General features: G+C 45.4%; 1 protein-coding gene across 3 annotated transcripts in view; it reads right to left on the reverse strand.

Moving 5' to 3' along the window:
• The window catches only part of LOC147032315 (hexokinase-2-like), a 58,010-nt gene that overhangs the window by 11,055 nt on the left and 27,161 nt on the right, over nucleotides 1–19,794 (reverse strand). For all 3 annotated transcript variants that reach the window (XM_085869809.1, XM_085869811.1, XM_085869810.1), the window contains 8 exons: nucleotides 14,093–14,397; nucleotides 13,843–13,988; nucleotides 13,596–13,715; nucleotides 13,350–13,445; nucleotides 10,063–10,162; nucleotides 9,569–9,752; nucleotides 9,138–9,293; nucleotides 8,521–8,754 (listed from right to left, as the gene is read on the reverse strand). In XM_085869809.1, the coding sequence (XP_085725935.1) occupies nucleotides 8,521–8,754; nucleotides 9,138–9,293; nucleotides 9,569–9,752; nucleotides 10,063–10,162; nucleotides 13,350–13,445; nucleotides 13,596–13,715; nucleotides 13,843–13,988; nucleotides 14,093–14,397 (1,341 nt within the window). The remainder of the gene's footprint in view (nucleotides 1–8,520; nucleotides 8,755–9,137; nucleotides 9,294–9,568; nucleotides 9,753–10,062; nucleotides 10,163–13,349; nucleotides 13,446–13,595; nucleotides 13,716–13,842; nucleotides 13,989–14,092; nucleotides 14,398–19,794) is intronic.

Genomic DNA, 19,794 nt, shown 5'->3' on the forward strand with positions numbered 1-19,794 from the left:
AAGTGATGATGGATTCCATAACCTTGCTGATGATTGGCAGAAGGCTGATTGGTCTGTCCTTGCAGGGATCTGTTTTTGCACCTTTTTATGCAGAGCGGTAATGTTTGCCGATTTCCAAGCAGATGGCAGATGACCTTGAGCAAATGAGAGGGTGAATAGAAAAGATAGAGGGTGAGTATGAGCAGAGGAGCAGGTTTTTGGACACGTGGGCTGATGCCGTTTGGACTGGTTGCAGAATCTGAGTCGAGGTTTGACAGCAAGCTCTCCACCTTGTCAGGAGAAAAGGACACAGAGTCTAGGAACAGTTGGGTGTGACTGGGTAAGGTAGGTACAGAAAGCAATGGCTTTGGGACACAAAATTTAGAAGCAAACATGGAGTTTAGGTATTCAGGCTTTTCACATGCAGTGTCAGCAGTGCAGCCATTTGTGGTAAGGGAGGGATGGAGGGGGATCATACACCAGAAGCAGACTTAACGAGACACCACCAGGATTTGGAGGAGGAAGACAGGTTTGAGAGTTCACACTTGAGATTAGAAGGATGTTATTTCCTCGCTCTCCTTCGGGTCGACACAATTGTTACGAGCTTCGCTGAAGGAACTGAGATTGCCTTCAGTTGGATTAGCCTTCCATGAGGCAAAGGCAAGTTTTTTCAGGACAACTGACTCGCCACAAGCTTCAGTGTACCATGGGCGGGAGGAAGGGAAGGACAACTGAAGACGAGAGGGGATAAATCTGTGCACGAGAGAGAGCAAGTTTCTTTGAAAGATTTCCTCGGACGAGTTGATGTCCGAGAAAGTAGAGATGGGAGACCAGTCTAGAAGTTTGATGGCTGCTTGAAGTCCCTGCCATTTGGCCCGAGTGAAATGCCAGACTCGACGGCGCTGAGGTGGTTCTCAAATAACAATAACAACCAAAGAAACATCTACTTTGACAAGCACGTGGTCCGATGAACTGATTGGAGCAGAGGCTGGGTGTGCTCGGGCTTTCAAAAGGAATTAGCCACTGTGGCTAATCCAGGTTTAGAAGGATTAGCCACAGGAGAAAGGAAATAGCCACATATTTTATTCAAAAGTTTTTTTTCCAGCAATATGAAATAATAAGTTAATTTTAAGGTGGATGTGTGAGTTTGATGGGTGAGGTTGGTTGGATGAGTGAGTTTGACGTGTGAGATTGGTTGAATGAATGACCATCAGGGGAGGTGGTGATTGTGAGGGATGGTGATGGTGTGTGTGTGTGTGTGTGTGTGTGTGTGTGTGTGTGTGTGTGTGTGTGTGTGTGTGTGTGTGTGTGTGTATGGTCGTGGTGCCTTTATATTAGTAGGTGGTAGTGGGGGATGGGGGTGATTGTGGACCAGGATTGGACCAACCTCATGCCAGTCAAACTCACTCATCCAACCAATCTCACCCAACAACTTCACTCATCCAACCAACCAAAGACACCCATCAAACTCACTCATCCAAACAAACTCACTCATCCAAACAAACTCGTCCTACTACAGGTACACTACTGATTTTGTCAAAACTCACCTGGCAACCACTGACCCAACAAAGCATGTAGCGCCGAATTATTCCGGGGGAAATTTTGTTTTTTTTCAAAAAAAAATTAAAATTAAATTTTGAGATGAGAATCATGGGAATCATGCATAATTTCGGTCGATTTTTTTACTAGAAACTAGTTTAAAACTACGAAAGTTAGTACATGTAAGCTTTTACGAAATCACGCGTGATTCCCGAAATCAAAACATACAAAATGGTGGCGGTCTCAACGAAGGTTGAATTCTGTGCTAAAATCACCCAAAATTCGTCTAAAACTGGTAAAAAAAAAACCCACTAAAACATGGATTAGCCACAGTGGCTAATGGGTGGTTTAAAATATTAGCCACAGGTAAGGGGGATTCGCCCTGTGGCGACGTGGCGAGCGGCTGCACACACCCAGAGAGGAAGAACAGCAGATATTTTCAGGGAAATTTGTCAAAATCAGATCCAGAAGAGATGGAGTACCGTTGGTTGAGATCCGGGTTGGGAAGTTGACAGATTGTGTCAGTCCCATTGAGTCACAGAAGTCTTTTGCTGAAGTGCCATGGTAGGTGGGAGAGGTACCCACACCAAACCAACTGGCATGATGACAGTTGAAGTCATCACATATGAGGAAGAGAGAGTTTGGATGAGTGGATAGAAGTTGGTCCATGTTTTCAGAGAGCGAGATGTAAATGGAGTCATCACTGTTTGGTGGACGATGTAACACACATATAAGCATGAGGTGGTAGTGGAGGGAAAGCCATAACCAGAGGTATTCCTGGGGGTATGAGGGTGAGAGAGGGCAGTGCATGGAGAGTGATGAATGGAGTCTTTGATAGAGAGAGCAACTCCTCCACCAGGACGAGGCTCAGGTCTGTCATACCAGAGGAGGGAGTAACGAGGGAGAGATACTTGGGAGTCAGAGACGTCTTGAAGGAGGAAAGTTTCTGTTCAGCAGATCATGTCTGGTTTGTCAGTGGCAACCTGTATGGAAAGATCTATCAGGTTTGCACGAAGGCCCTGGATGTTTGAGGTCCACACTGTTTAGGAGGAGGTTTTGGGTGCGGGGGGGTGGGGAGGCGAGGGTAGGACGAGGGAGGAGGTGGGGAGGTAAGGAGTGTTATTGAAAGCGTATGGGGGATTGCAGAAGAGCTTGGGGAGAGGGCCAGATGAGGAGGAGAAAAGGCTCAGTGGTGATGGGTTGAGGTATAGTGGGGAGTAATAAGAAAGGGGGCAGAGGGCAGTTGAAGATTGGAGGAAGTGGACTGATGAGATGGAAGAGAGGGTGGGAGAAGAAGGAACCATTGTGGATGTGAGGGAGGTCAGGTCAGGTCAGGTATGGGAGCATGCGCCAGAGCAGCGCGTCGTTGCGTTCACTTTCCGCCGGGACTCCAGGAGCCTCCGTCTGGCCATCTCCTCGGCAGATGCCTGGCCCATCCCAATCTCCTTGAGATGCCGATCAACCTGCTGCAACCACAAGGTACGTGGTCGGCCCATTGGCCTCCTCCACTCACGAGACTCCCTCACTGAGAGAATCTGGTGAGCAGGATCAGCGTCAGGAAAACGAGCCACATGTCCATACACCCGCAGCTGACGCTCACGGATGATGCAGGCAACAAATCTCATTTGAGTCTGTCTCAGCAACCGCTCATTGGACACAAAGTCCGACCAGCGATAGCCAAGGATTCTCCGAAGAGACCTGGTACCAAAGGAATTAAGTCTCCTTCTCATATCCTTGGTCAGAGTCCAAGTCTCGCATCCATACAGCAAGACTGGAAGCAACAAGGACCTGAAGACTCGGACTTTCGTCCTCCCGCGCAGGTACCGGCAGCGCCACACCCCATTATCCAGTGAATCCATGACTCCCCAGGCCTGACCCAGACGTCTATTGACCTCTGACTCACAGCCAGCAGAGACATGAATCTCACAGCCAGCAGAGACATTAATATCACTGCCAAGGTCAGTGAATCTCTCCGTGACCTCAACATCCTTAAAACAAACAGGCACAGACAGGACAGCGGCATCCAAGATGTCATTGAAAGCCTGGATCTTAGTTTTGACCCAGGAAACCCGTAATCCCAGCGGCTCCGACTCCTCATTCAGCACAAGGGCGCCCAAAAGGATGTCTAAAGTCTCCGCAAAGATGACTGCATCATCTGCGAAATCAAGGTCAGAGATCTTGACATTCCCAAACGATGCACCGCAGCTTGATCTCTCTGACATCCTCCCTAGAATCCAGTCAATGCAAGTGCTGAAAAGTGTGGGTCCAGTACACACCCCTGAAGAACTCCAGTAACAACTGGAAATAAGTCAGAGATTGCACCACCACATCTCACTGCACTCTCAGTACCAGAGTAGAGTTCAGACATCAGATTGATCAGTTTTGGTGGCACCCCACAATGACTAATAATCCTCCAGAGGGCATCCCGGTTCACTGAATCGAACGCTTTACAGAGATCAACATAGGCTGCAAGCAGCCCCTGCCAAAACTCTCGTCTGTGTCCGGTGAGGACCTGAAGAGTAAGGATACGGTCAATCATTGACCTCTTTGGTGTAAAGCCTGACTGCTCTGGATGCTGGTGCTCAAGTAGATGGTGGCGAACCCTATCAAAAATTATCCAAGCAAAGACCTTGCCCGGCACTGAGAGCAGCGACGCCCCTCGGTAGTTGTTGCAGTCTTGGCGATCACCCTTCCCTTTCCAGAGAGGGATAACAAGGCCCCTTTTCCAGTCAGTTGGGATGATGCCTGTGTTCCAGGCAGAGCACAAAACTGCACGCAACGACACGAGTGCAGCATTTCCACCAGCCTTGAGAAGTTCAGCATGGATGCCACAGATCCCTGGAGCTTTACCCCATTTCAACCAGTTCAACGCAGCCTGTGTTTCCACAAGCGAAGGTGGACCACAGTTGATTGGAGGGTCAGCAACAGGGATTGTAACAGCCCCGATGTCCAACTCGACAGCTGGGGGATCAACCTGGTACAACCGCTCAAAGTAACCGGCCCAGCGGGCCTTCACTTCAGACTCCTCTTTCAAGAGCCTACCACCCTCTGCTCTAACTGCAGTACACCGGGGGATGGGCTAGGATAAACGTAATGCACTAATTCCCCTACAAGCAGGAGGAGAATCACTTGACCCTAGGTGATGCTCTACCCCCTCGCAGATTCCTCGCACATCGGCCTCCTTGTCCACCCTCAGTGCATGTACATTTTTTACGCCTCATCTCCCTGAACGGTTCAGCTCTGCCATTCAGCCTGGCCCTGCGACTCTCGTCAATGGTATCCAGTGTCCCTTGAGAGACAAAATTATTCTTTGCCCGACGGTGAGTTCCAAGACATCCACCGGCAACATCAAGGACGCTGGTCTTGAAGGCACTCCACAACTCTGCAGGACCTCCCAAAGCCCCCAGACCCCCCAAATCTCCACTCAGCTTGTTCACAAACTCCTCAGCTACACTCTCATTCTTGAGCTTGCCAACATCCAGCCTAGGCTAGGATGGTACCATTCTCCTGGATTTAAGGTGCAAGTTCAGAGTTGTTACAACAAGTCAGTGGCCAGTATTGAGGAACTGAGCACTCCAGTAGACCCTACACTTCTGGATCATCCTCCAGCGACCATCAACGAGGACATGGTCAATCTCCTTTGCCACACCACCAGCGTTGGAATACCAAGTCCAGCGATGAGCTTGTGGGCGCTGAAATCATGAACCAGCCACCCTAAATCCATGACTTCTTTCAAGGTTAAGGAACTTCATGCTATTCTGGTTCATAGTTCCTGACCCATGGGGACCAACACATGTCTCATAACCATCCCTATCAGTTCCAGTCGATGCATTGAAATCCTCCAAGACTAGAAGTGTATCTCGTATGGGGCACTGATCAACCACAGACTCGAGCGTGGCATAGAATGTGTCCTTCACCGTGAGATCACTCGCCTCAGTCGGAGCATAGACAGAGACCAGGGAAATGACACCTTAGGAGTGATGAATCCTTACACACTCATAATGCACTCGTTGACCGGTGTTATCTCAATTATCATTGGAGTCAGCTTATTGGACACAGCTGTAGCAACTCCTTGGGTATGGTAACCATCAGAGTGACCAGACCAATAGTAGGTGTAACCACCCACCATGATCTCACCGCAACCCAGTCTCCGAACCTCAGAGAGTGCTGCAATACCGATGTCCAAACGCTCTCTTAGGGATAGGACATTCCAGGCACCCACCTGAAGGGACCGCCTCAGGTTAACCCAAGGAGACTGCCGTCTGGTGGATGACACCTCAGCACCACTCCGACACACTCTCCCGCAATCTGACCTGGGAATGTTACCCTGTGGTTTCCCTCCTTTCACCAAAGATTGGGGGTCCCGAAGGCTTGGCCCCAATCCTGTCATCCGGTGAGCTGCCCTGCGAAGGGAACCTGCACAGGAGGTACTCCCACGGAGTGGGTTTTCAGATGTTTTTGCGTTTTGCGGAATGAAGGGTTTTTCGGTGGCCAGAGTGCAAATCCTGCCACCAACCTCCTCATAAGAAGTAACCCGACTGCAGGAGGACGTCCGCAGACACAGTTGGGCACTAGATATGGATGGCCATTGGCTCAAAAGGAGCTCCTCCACCCATTGACAGGTTTTGTTTTTAATCCGGCTGGGTGTCCATATCCAAACACCCTCCTCACCAGAAAACCTGGGAGAGGGCCGGATGAGGAAGAGAAAAGGCTCAGTGGTGATGGGGTGAGGACCAGCGGGGACTAATAAGAAAGGGGGCAGAGGGCAGTTGAAGATTGGAGGAAGTGGAGTGATGAGATGGAAGAGAGGGTGGAGAAAGGAGGAACATTTGTGGATGTGAGGGAGGGCAACTTTGGAAAGGGGGGGGGGGTGAGGAGGGAAGATTGGAGGGAGAAGGGTGAGGGGGAGAGAGTTGAGGGGAAGGGTGAGGGGGAGAGAGTTGAGGGAGAAGGATGAGGGGAGAGAGTTGAGGGAGAAAGGTGAGGGGTGAGGGAGTTGAGGGAGAAGGGTGAGGAGAGAGAGTTGAGGGAGAAGGGTGAGGTGGGAGAGTTGAGGGAGAAGGGTGAGGGGAGAGAGTTGAGGGAGAAGGGTGAGGTGGGAGAGTTGAGGGAGAAGGGTGAGGGGAGAGAGTTGAGGGAGAAGGGTGAGGGGAGAGAGTTGAGGGAGAAGGGTGAGGGGAGAGAGTTGAGGGAGAAGGGTGAGGGGAGAGAGTTGAGGGAGAAGGGTGAGGGGAGAGAGTTGAGGGAGAAGGGTGAGGGGAGAGAGTTGATGGAGAAGGGTGAGGGGGAGGGAGTTGAGGGAGAAGGGTGAGGGGGAGAGTTGAGAGAAGAGCGTGAGGGGGAGTATTTGAGAAAGGTGATTGGAGGAAGCTTGGAGGGGGAAGAGTGTGAATGTTGCTTTGAAAGGGAGGAGAGACGATGAGAGCAGGCACGGCCAAGGTGCAGGAGGGTGATGGGAGAGGTGAAGAATGAGATTTGGTGGAAGTATGGTGAAGAAGGGAGTGGGCGGGGGGGGGTACAAGATTTGAGGGGTTGGGAAGAGAGGGAGGTGTGCTGAGAGGAAGGAAGGAGAATGTTTGTGGTGATGAGGAGTGTACTGATTGAGAGAGTGAGATCTGTTCGGTTCGAATGGAGCCCACGGATGTTGGAACACCACACACTTTGGGACAACAAAGGAGGAGCTGATACTGAGGCAGAAGACAGTGAAGAGGTGTCAAGAGCAGAGGTAGGATGAGGGGCAAAGATGGGAGGAGTAAGGAGAGAGATAACAGGTGAGGGGTTAGGAGGAGGTAGATTTAAGGCACTGATTTAAGGTAGATTTAAGATTTTAGTGAGTGAATTGGCACTGAAGTTGGGAAAAAAGGATGATTGATGGAACAGAAACATACATTGCAAACTGGGATTAAAAAAAATTAAAGTCATTTTCTTGGTCTTCATATTTGGTCATTTTCTTGATTTCTGCATCGTTTAGGCCAAAATCGCTGGGTATTGAAACCTCAATTAGCAATGTCTTCTTTTCTTTTTTGTACCTAAATACTATATCTGGTCGCAATGCTTTGTTTTCTATGTTCACGCTGTTTTCAATAATTATCCCCCGCCAACCAACGGAGTTGGTGGGGGATATAGAAATGGTTGCTTTTGGTTCAGGTTTCCATGAGTTTTCTGAAACTGGGATATTGAATTTTTTTGCAGATGTGTCAGTGGATCCACTCCACATACTTTGTTGTGCGTTTGTGTCCAGATGTGATGACAGGTTTTTTTGTTTTGTTCTTCTTTACATCCCGAAAGGAGATGACTCGTGCTTACTTTTTATCCCCTGCAAAACCTTTATCTGTGTGAGACTCAGTCGTACCATTTTCTTAAAGCCACTGGTATAGTGGCCTTGGTCTTGGGCATTTATTATGATTAGTGTGTGTGTGTGTGCGTGTGCACACTGTGAGATCAGTCAGACCAAGTTAATTGAAGGACAATGGTGGAAACATCATATACATGATGCAATCCAGCATCCCGGAAGGTTGCTGGTTCTTTGGCAGACTGAGATTGCCTCGAGAGCCACCACCAGATGGTGACCAGCATATGTTATAGGTGAGAGTAGGGTAGGAATTGGGTCAGGGTGTCAGTGATAACTTGTCCACTCAAAGAAACTATGGGATCCATAACATTCACTAGCAATCGATGTCAACATCCCATATGATGCACTTCTTGCAATGGCTGCAACTTCCAGGGCTGTGTCCATTCCTTATGAAAGTCTAAGTGGAAACTTCACATGTATGGTCAAACGATTCTTCTTGTCTGGGATGTTTTTCCATCAAGCCGCTTGTAATGTCACAGCAATCTTCAAAAACTTTAGCCACAAACCATTGTGGTTTATGTGGTCGAGCAACAATACAAACCTATCAACAAACCAGCAAATCTTTTTGTGGGCTATCAGCAATGATACAAAAACCAATGGCTGCACACTGCACCACAAATTAATGAATTAAACAAATAATAAATACTCACTTTGGGTGGAGCTGGTACAGAGAACCATCAACTCCAACTGTGACCTGCAAGTGATCAAGACCACGGTTTTCTCGCATTTGCTCAACGAGCGCTGCGACCCCTGCACCACAGAGGCGTGCAGCACGGGTTGTGACTGCCGCACACACGCGACGCACGAGCAAGCTGTCATCGCAGGTCACATCCAGGCCCAGGCCTCTGAGAATGGAACGAATCTGGAGCAAGGCCATGCTATCGCTGGGGTATTGGGGCAGAGATTATAAAGATCAAATAACATAATGTGCAATGGCTGTCATAAGAATAAACCCACATTTGCAAGGCAGTGACAGACACAAATGACCCTGGCAGACACAATTTAGAAATCTGATTTGTCATGTACCATGACTTGCACGAGCAAACAAATAACAAATATAATTCTGCATATTAAAATATATAATCAAAGTGGATCTTGTCCTTTTTTTGATAAATGAACAGAACAGATCTTCATAACCAAGATGCAGAAAATGTCAACCAATTAAAATGGCCTGAATAAATAAAGCTTGTAAAAACAACCCATCACCACCATCACCACCACCACCACCACCACCACCACCCAAAGAGTGCACATCCACCATCCCCACCTTTCTATCTGTGAAACAAAATGCGTGGGGAAGATTCCTTTGGTAAACAGGCGCTGGGATGGCCGACCTCGGAAAATAAGACCTCTCTGTGCCAGACCCAATAAGACCACCCTCACGAGCTCGCCGAGGTACAAACCCCCAATCATCTTCTCAAAGCTGTTTAGAAGGGGAGTTGGGGAAGAAACCAGAGAAATGCATCAAACCTGTCCTGGCCCTGAAAGCATAGGGGTTAACAGTTTGGGAAGCAAAGGTAATTGTTGCTCAATCACAAGATAACAGATAACAGATGATTTACTTAGGGATGAAAACGAAATCAGCAATCAAGGTTAAAAATACATATACATACATAACAGAGGTAAAATGGTGCATTTATCAATTCAAAAGCAGATTATCAGCATCACTGCTGGCATGTTGGTTGCAGTTGCACCCACCATTGTAAGCCGGGGTTGAACGAAGCAGCATCCACGAGCTTGTCGAAGTTTGTGCGAATGTCATTAAGGCAACCATCGTCCCCAAAGGCACCCCATTCTGTGTTCATACACATTCGACCCTTGTCCCCAGGCAAACATTCCACATTCTGAAGCTCCTCCATATAGCAAGCATTCGTGCCCGTTCCTGTGGGATTCATTTTCGAAATACATCAGAACATACAGCATGTCATAAAACACTCGTAAAATTTTACCAACAGTCCTAAAATAAGTATGACCAATGCAAGTTAAAAAACAGAAAACTACAAAATATTCAAAATAAACTTCTACAACATTTCAAACCCACTACAAAGCCAAACATTTACATGATGACACAATTAAACAATTAAAGTTAAATGGCCAGTAGCCCACAAATGGGTAGAATAGAAAGTAAACTGGGAAATGTGCTTTGTGAGTTAATTTTGCAGTTATAAGTGAAAGGCCATCCTTCTACCCACCAATAATGAGGCCGATCTCGCAGTGTGGGTCATCGTAGCTGCATGCCATCATTGTACCCACGGTGTCATTCACCATGGCAAAAACATCAACCTCGTAATCCTAGTTGGAATACAAATTTTGTCATAAGCAAGATTAAAGGAGCTATTTAAAAAATAAATAAAAATAAAACACATGAATGAACAATCAACATTCAAAAACAAAGAAAAACGACAACGGCATTGTTCGACTGATGCGCCTCTGCCCACATTATTACATCATCATACATACTTGTGATATTTGAGAACAGCTGAAAGGATTTGAATAAAACCTGGTACATTTTTACAGTGTCCTGCAAAATAATTCATTCCTGAGCAATAATGCCACATTTAGATGAATTAAAAATTACTCGAAGCACCTGCTCCCGACGGGAGCTGCCAGGGGGGGTTATGTTATTAATTAATTATCCTTATTCAAACGTGGACAGCAAATACAAAATACACCTCACTGCACTGGAAAACGTGGGGACAGGATTAATGTTCTGTACTATAAAAGGTGGGGACTTCTTACACCCTCTCCCACGTAGTGCAACACACACACACACACACACACACACGAATTACAGTAAGGATGTAGAAACAATTTTTTTCCAAATGAACTTTTTTTATTCATAACTCAAGAAATCAAACGAAACACTGTTATTGTTGAACGAGGTTACACGTCAGGAATACCTGCAAAAAAATATGTGCAAATCAAAATTCACTGGTTGCAAAAGTACTTGGTGGAAGCACCCTTTGCAGCAAAGATAATTTTCTGGGTAGATCTCTATCAGCTTTGCACAGTGAGATGGTGAAATATTTCCCCATTCATCACGTGAAAATCGCTCTCGTTCCGCTAAGTGTGATGGGGATCGTCGATGGACTGCAATCTTCAAGTCTCGCCATAAATGTTCAATTGGGTTCAAATCAGGACTTTGACTGGGCCACGCAAGAACATTTATTTTCTTCTTATTCAGCCACTCCAGTGTGGCTTTCGCTTTGTGCTTCAGATCATTGTCCTGCTGAAATGTGAATCTCATACCCAGTTTCAGATTCCCGGCTGACTTGAGCAGGTTTTCATCAAGGATTCTCTTGTACTTAACACCGTCCATTGTCCCTTCTACCCTGAAAAGCTTACCAGTCCCTGCTGATGAAAATCAGCCCCATAACATGATGCTGCCACCACCGTGCTGGGTGAAGTGCAGTGTTAGGCTTGCACCCGATGTAATGCTTTGAATTCAGACCAATAAGTTCAGTGAGTCACACCTTAAAATTTTCATCTTGTCTGACCACCATTCTCCACATGCCTGCAGTATAATAAAGATGCTTTTCCATAAACTCCAGATGAGCTTTTAGATGCATCTTTTTTCAGTAATGGCTTCTTTCTTGCCACCTGTCTCTCGAGGCCAGCTTTGTGAAGGGAAAGATATTGATTGATGAACACTGACCCCCATCTCAGAGATAGAGCCTCACAGATCTTTCAGTCATTGTTGGATTTACAGTGACATCCCAAACCAATTTCCTGCTTGCCCAGCTGTTGAGTTTGGATGGGCGACTTGGGTAGAGCCTGGGTGGCATGATACATCTTCCACTTCTTAATGATGGACATCACCGTACTCAAAGGGATAATGAGTGACTTTGAAATCTGCTTATAACCCTTTCATGAATGGTGCTTCTCCACCACTTTATGTTTGACTTCTTTGGAAAGCTCTTTGGTCTTCATGTTTACCTTGTTGGTTGACCAAGTGATTTGCACCGTAAAACTCCTTAGATAAGTGGGGAAGCTTTATCTTCAAGTTAAACCACTGATTACATACAGGTATTTTGAAACATACATACATATATGTACATACAGAAAATATTTACATACAGAAACATATTACACGTATTTTGTAATCTTTCAAACAAATAATATGCTCCTGAAGTTATTTGCGGTTAATTAGGGAAAGGGTTTGAAGACTTATGCAACTGAGGATCATCTGATTTTCTCTGTTACTTGAACTTCTTCACATTTTATAGCTTTATCGTGTTAGAATACTTTGCGAAGACTATATATTAAACTTGATTTGAAAGAATCATGAAATAAGCTCAGGTGGCATCAAAATATGAAATCTTTGGAGGGGTGTATACTTTTGCAAGCCACTGTAACTGACATGTCCTCTGACCTTTTGATGCTGAAATCTAATTCATTCATCTTTGCATCATAATACTGTATATAACAAGTTTGGTCAAAGTTTGGTCAAAATTTGGTCAAGTTTGGTCAAAATCCCATCACTGGTTCTCAAGTTAGCACTGTAAAATTTTTTTTTTTTACCCAACGGGACCTCTAGCCTTTGATCTCTTGATCCCATAATCTAATCAGTTCATCTTTGCATCATTATACAAACGTGAACCAAGTTTGACTTAGACCCCTTCAGCCATTCTTAAGTTATTGTGGTAACAAAAACCTATCACTGACGGACAGACAGCCAGACGGACAACCCGAAAACAATGCCTCCGACGGCTTGGTTAGCGGAGGCATAAAAATCATCAGTTGCAGAATGCGTCCTCCATCGCATTCTTTTTCTTTTAATACAGAGTTACTTTCAATCAATCAAATGTGCCATGATCTTGACAATGTGCCACGTCGGTGATGCCGAAGCAGTGGCAAAGATGTGCTGGGAGGTTTGCAGTTGTCTTCCCAACAGTCAGTGAGGACAGGAATATGGAACTTGGTCAGGGTGCCGGCGATAACTTGCCTACTATTTGTGAACGACACCTCTGAGACATTTAATGTCCACCGACGACCAGTGCTGATAGCCTAGATTCCCCAACTTAACGTCCTTTTGATGGACGGCGCACACATCGATTACTTGACCTGCATGCGAAACACCATGATAGCAGTTTATAGCTCGGCCGAGATCAAAACCTCGGCGAGACAGCGTAAGGGTGAGTGCATATGAATCTCGGCTATTCTGCCAGCTCCTTAAATTACAAAACTTTTATAAAGAAGTTTTTCAAAACATTTTCGCTTGTACATGTACCTACTCATGTGTTCTACTGATCCATGCTCATGAGTTTTCAATACTGTTAGAAATTTTCCAAGACTGCGTCCATTCCATACAAATAGACCCCCAAAAATGACCCATCACTTCTTTAAAAAAAAAAAATTGTACAAAATCAAAACAACAAACTGTTAAGCACTGTCTTTATCTGGGATCAATTTTAGGGAGACTGGATATGGGAATAATTGGGGCAGTGAAAGAAAAATAATTTCGAGAAGAGACACTTACATTGCGCCGTTCAATGGCTTCTCTCAACATTGTGACAATATCTTTCCCCTCGCAGTCCTTTGCGCCAAAACCCTTTGTCCAGTTTAATAGAATACCCTGTGGAAAGAGAGGACCAGTGTAAAAAGAGGACCAGTGTAGGTGGTGAAATAATGTCATGGTCATTTCCAAAGATTAAAAACAAACTAACAGGAAAATAAAAGTTAAAAAGCAAAATGCTTTTTGTTATCCAGAGGTCTACAGGCTGACCTGATCCAGACCTTGATGGTGGCAAGGAAAGGAGAAAGTGAAGCCGAGGGGCAGCCGATGGTTAATCATGCCTGTGTTTTCCAAAAAATCCGCAATGCACCCGGCAATGTGATCAAAAAGCTGCAAATCGGAAATGGAGAGAACAGTCATAAAGAGGCAACTAGAACAGTAGTTAAAGCTGCCCCAGCTTGCCTTGCCGAGTTGAAAGCTCGGTAAGTTTGATACGCACTACACATTGAAGCCTTACATGTTCGCCGACTCCCAGAATCACATCCTGAGGTAACGGATACACTTGGTTGTGCAGGTTGACTCTGCGCCGCCCACGTTGAACTTGAACCAACATTACCCGGAAGTTGGATCCTCCAAGGTCAAGAGCCAGGAAGTCTCCATGTTCTGGAAATGAGGATGCAAATGACAGCATGACAATAGTATGCTTTAAAGACAAGGAGCTAGAAATATCCACAACTGGTGAAATAGTTTTCATTCAGAAATCTCACCTTCTCCATCAGGTTTTGATCGAACAAAGGTTGGCAACATCTTCAAGGAACTCTGGCCACGGTTCTCCATGCGCAACCCTTGGTCTATAGCAGCACGTAACCGGCGAGCCACATCAGCCAGCTTCTCAGGCCCGAGGTCAAAGGAAGCCAGAATTTCATCGAGATCATGACGCTGTCTGGCAAGGCGCCGTGCCACTGCTGTCACGAGGGCTGCCCCTTTACCACTACCATCTTCTGATCGCATGAATCGAACCGAGCAGCCGGGTGCAAGACTACGGACGCTTTGTTGCAGACGACGGGCAAAGCTGCATGGAAGAGTGAGAAAGGATGCGAGTAAGAAAGATAGCTCAGAAAAATGTTTGGATAGCAACTATCACTTTGTGAATAAGGTCGTACAGAAAGTGTTTGATATGCTTGCAAAACCTCGATCAAATATAGTTTCATTGACTTGACTGTAATCTTGACATGCTGTGTCAATGTTGAAAATTAGTGTCCGTCTGTCTGTGTGTTCTTCCTAGTTTTTAATACAATGAGAGTTTACTTGTGCCATGATCGTGGGAGGTAATATATGACAACCTCAAATGACTTCTGAATTTTTAAAATCCAGAGTTTGAGGTTCCTGAACAGGGCTGGCCAGAGGACCACAAATCTTCTGGGCAATGGTTAGAGACACTTTAGAGTGGCCGAAGGTCCAGAAAGCAGTGATGTATGCATGGTCTGCCCCGATGTGCTGATGCACAAGCCAGTGAGGCTGATTGAGCACTTGTGCATTGTAAAGTGTGTGGTCAGACGATGGGCAGTTGGAGTGTTTCACTAGTTGTGGTGATGAAAATGGCATTTATAGTGAGCAACTGTTGCAGGAAAGCAATTCCTGATCATCAAGGTTTCACACTCAAGTCATTTCCTTTGTTGGGGGCTTGTGTATGTATACAGTATGCAATATCATGGTGCATGCACTTCTGCCTGACTATCCACTGTGTGTTGTGCCTGCAGTTGAGGTTCCTCTTCCACAATTCTATTGATATTGTAACGGACTAGGTCTCCCTAATGGACAACATGACACCGCAAGAGATCAAGTCCCAAGACACAGTGGCGGATTAATGGACGGGCACACAAGGACCATGCCCAGAACCCCAAGCTCAATGAGGGCCCAGGGGAAAATATAGTTGTTGTTAAAATGTTAATGTATATACCAGATCCACCACGATAAATCAATATTGTTTTCAGTTACGAGTTACAGTTCGGGGTGTTTCAGTGCTGGTTTTGGCTTTATACTGTTGCAGGGTACTCTGCGCTCGAGCGCTGCATGAACATCAAGTCTTGTTGGAAGTGCGAAACCAGAAAATACTCGACAATATAATGATTATACAACAAGAATGACTGCACTGTGGTCACAACCTGTGCCAAAATCCGGTGACGGGCCGATTGGGAAAAGCACATTTTAAAACACTCTTAAAAGATGAACAGTGTGATTGGGAAACACATTTACTGCATTATTAAACTAGAGTAATTCGACTGCCCGCAGTCGACGGGTATGCCTCCGCTCTCCTGCACAAACACTTGAGTATTGACATATTTGACCCTTGACCTTTATCATATCTGGCCGAAAATCTAATCAGTTAATTGCCCTGCCTAACTTTACCTTTGTACCAAGTTTGATGAAATTCTGTCCAATATTTGAGTTAGGGCATAAACAATAAAATTTCAGAGTTTGACCTTGACCTTTGACCCTTGACCTTTATCACATCTGGCCCAAAATCTAATCACTTAATTGCCCTGTCTTACTTTACCTTTTTACAAAGTTTGATGAAATTCTACAATTTGCTTCTTGAGTTATCGCGAAAACGAAAATCCGGATGGACGAATGGACGAATGGACAACCCGGAAACATAATGCCTCCGGCACCCTTGGTGCGGAGGCATAAAAAACAAATTCTACAATTTGCTTCTTGAGTTATCGCGTAAACGAAAATCCAGACGGACAAACGTACAGACGAACGGACAACCCAGAAACATAATGCCTCCGGCACTCTTGGTGCGGAGGCAAAATAAAAACATTAACTCCACACCTCTCATCCATGTCAGCCTCCACCACGGTGACATCAGAACAAGCTGATTCATCACGTAGTCACAGATTGTTGTTTATTCAGTTCATAATCTCAACGTGCAGTTGTTTAGACTCTGTGCACACAGAGACAGAAAATGGAAATCTTCACTCTCTCAAGTCTTTTACATTGGTCGACGTTTTGGTCTTTCATCGTGCCATGAAAGAAACACTGGATCCAACTTGTTTTTCCCCATTGTGTGGTGTTTGATGGTGGTGGTTATGTGTTGAATCAAGCAACCCTGAATTGCAAATGTTCATTCATTACATCTGTGCTTGCAGGACGATTCCTTGCTGTATTAAACATGTCCAAACCCTTTTTTGTATACATAACCAAGGTTCATGGAAGAGTGAACAGATTAGGATACAAGACAAAAGGAACAGTTGAGGGAGGGGGAAAACAGCAGAGTTGAAGGCTAAAATAGAGGTAGACTTTGCAAACAATGGGCAGGAAAGGATGCATGGGGTGGATATGAAGAATACAGAAGGAAATTCTCAGGAAGGAAAACTTGAAATTTGGAAGGAGGAGGGATTGGTATGGGGTGGGGTAAGAGGTAACGAGGGTAGTAAAGATCATGGTTCAGGATTGGGGACAATCTGAGAAGGTGGGTATCGTTTCCCTGGTCTCTGTAAACGCTCCGACTGAGGTGAGTGATCTCACTGTGAAGGACGCATTCTATGCCACACGCGAGTCTGTGCTTGATCAGTGCCCCAGGTGAGATACTCTAGTTTTGGGGGATTTCAATGCATCGACTGGACTTGATATGGATGGTTATGAGACGTGTGTTGGTCCCCATGTGTCTGGAACTTTGAACTTGAATCGCACTAAGTTTCTTGACTTTGCAAGAAGACATGGACTTATGGTGGCTGGTTCATGGTTTCAGCGCCCACAGGCTCATCGCTGGACTTGGTGTTTCAACGCTGGTGGTGTGGCAAAGGACATTGACTACGTGCTCATTGGAGGATTATCCAGAACTGCAGGGTCTACCGGAGTGCTCAGTTCCTCAATACCGGCCACAGCTTTGTGGTTGCAACACTGAAGTTGCACATTAAATCCAGGAGAATGGTACCATCCCAGCCTAGGCTGGATGTTGGCAAGCTCAAGGATGAGAGGGTAGCTGAGGAGTTTGCGAAGATGCTGAATGGGGATTTGGGGGGGGGGGGTCTGGGTGCTTTTGGGAATCCTGAAGAGTTGTGGATGCCTTGAAGACCACCATCCTTGATTTTGCCGGTGGATGTCATGGAACTCACCGCAGGGCAAAGAAGAATTTTATTTCTCAAGGGACACTGGATACCACTGACAGAGTCGCAGGGACAGGCTTAATGGCAGAGCTGAGCTGTTCAGGGAATTGAGGTGTAAAACTGCATGTGTGCTGAGGGTAGATAAGAAGGCCTATGTACGAGGAATCTGGGATGGGGGGGGGAGCATCACCTGTGGTCAAGTGATTCTCCTGCTTACAGGGGAATTTGCACATTGCGTTCCTCCAAGCCTGTCCAATGGTGTACTGCAGTTAGAGCGGAGGGTGGTGGGCTCTTGACAGAGGAGTCTGAAGTGAAGGCCCGCTGGGCCAGTTACTTTGAGTGGCTGTACTAGCCTGATCCACCCGTTGGTGAGTTGGATGTCAGGGGTGTTACTATCATTATTGCGGTCCCTCTAATCAATTATGATCCACTTTCGTTTGTAGAAACACAGGCTGCGGTGAACCGGTTGAAATGGGGTAAAGCTCTAGGGATCTGTGGCATCCATGCTGAACTTCTCAAGGCTGGTGGAAATACTGTACTCAGGTCATTGCTTGCAGTTCTGTGCTCTGCCTGGAACACAGGCATCATCCCAACTGACTGGAAGAGGGGCCTTGTTGTCTCTCTCTGGAAAGGGAAGGGTGATCGCCAGGACTGAAATGACTACCGAGGGGTGACGCTGCTCTCAGTGCCGGGAAGGTCTTTGCTCGGATAATTATTGACAGGGATCGACACTATCTGTTTGAGCACCAGAGCCCAGAGCAATCAGGCTTTACACCAAAAAGGTCGACGATTGACCGTATCCTTGCTCTTCACGTCCTCACCGAACGCAGACGAGAGTTTCGGCAGGGGCTGTTCACAGCCTATGTTGATCTCTGTAAAGCGTTCGATTCAGTGAATTAGGATGCCCTCTGGAGGATTCTTGGTCTTTGTGGGGTGCCACCTAAAATGATAAATCTGATGTCTGAACTATACTCTGGTACTGAGTGTTGTGAGATGTGGTGATACCATCTCCAACTTATTTCCAGTTGTTACTAGAGTTCGTCAGCTGTGTGTACTGGCCCCCACACCTTTCAGTGCTTGTGTGGACTGCATTATGGGAGGAAGTTGGAGATCAGATCGCAAAATAAAGTTAGGTGCAAGTGAATGCCATTGTGTACTGTGCTTGTGCCATGTTTGAACAAAGTCAGACCATGCATGTCCAATAATTGGGGAAGGGTTGAACATCCGGAGGGGGGGGGGTTACATCTAAAATGGCTGCCAGTTGGCCACCAATAAAAAAATGATGTGCAAATGTAACCATCACTCATTATCTGTGTGCCACGTTTGAACAACATCGGTAAATGCATATCCAAGAAATGCTTGAGGACGTGTTTGATACCGTATTTTTTTTTTAACTAATAAAATGCCAACCAGTCAGCCATCTTAAACAAAATGATTTTGTTCCAACCATCACCATCACGAAACTAAAAAACCACGTTTTGTCTTTGCGCCAGGCATGTCCGAGATATGGTTACGAACGCGCACACGTGAAAAATTGAGACCAAATCTACAAGCCTCCGTTTCAGACCAATTCCAAAGGGGGCTAATAAAGGTCGAACAAGGTCTTTTATTTTGGCGAACAAGGTGGTGAATTAAGTAAAACCACTCAGCAAGTCAATTAACATGGCAAATGGAATGAATCTGTAACAAGACCAGGCTATTGGGGTAGAGAAATACAGGTCAAACAAGATAATGTACAATGACTCTTAAGAATAAACCTAATGAGCTCATAACAAACAAAATGTAAAAACAATTGGTTTGGAACGAGCTCTAATCCATTGTATTTTATGGGAGAGGCAAAAAGCCCACAGGATCACAACAGCCAATACGATACACAAATCAAGTTTTTGCTGCTTTTCGACATATATATATATATATATATATATATATATATATATATATATATATATATATATATATATATATATATATATATATATATATATATATATATATATATATATATATATATATATATATATATATATTACACGACTCGTGAACCCGTTGTGACAGCAGTTGATGAAAACAATCATTTCAAGAAGAAAAAAAGATCGCTCCAGCGAACTATACCGCTGAGGTTGTTTGTATTGATCAAATACTCCCGAAGAGTACTTGACTGAATCGGGAATTGATTTTTTGATTTTTTTGATGCCCGATTTGAACGAAACTTGACACTGCACCCCGCAGGAGAATTGTGAGTAAGGTGGCCCTAAAATGTTTGCGGTCGTGTACCGTTTTGGCTGTATTTCGGGAACATAAATACATACAAGATGAGAGTTTCAGTAATGTATAGATATATATTTATTTATTTATAG

This window comes from Eptatretus burgeri, chromosome 2 (assembly GCF_056783735.1).
Source record: "Eptatretus burgeri isolate ZD-2024b chromosome 2, Ebu_testis_v1, whole genome shotgun sequence".
Lineage (NCBI taxonomy): Eukaryota > Metazoa > Chordata > Myxini > Myxiniformes > Myxinidae > Eptatretus > Eptatretus burgeri.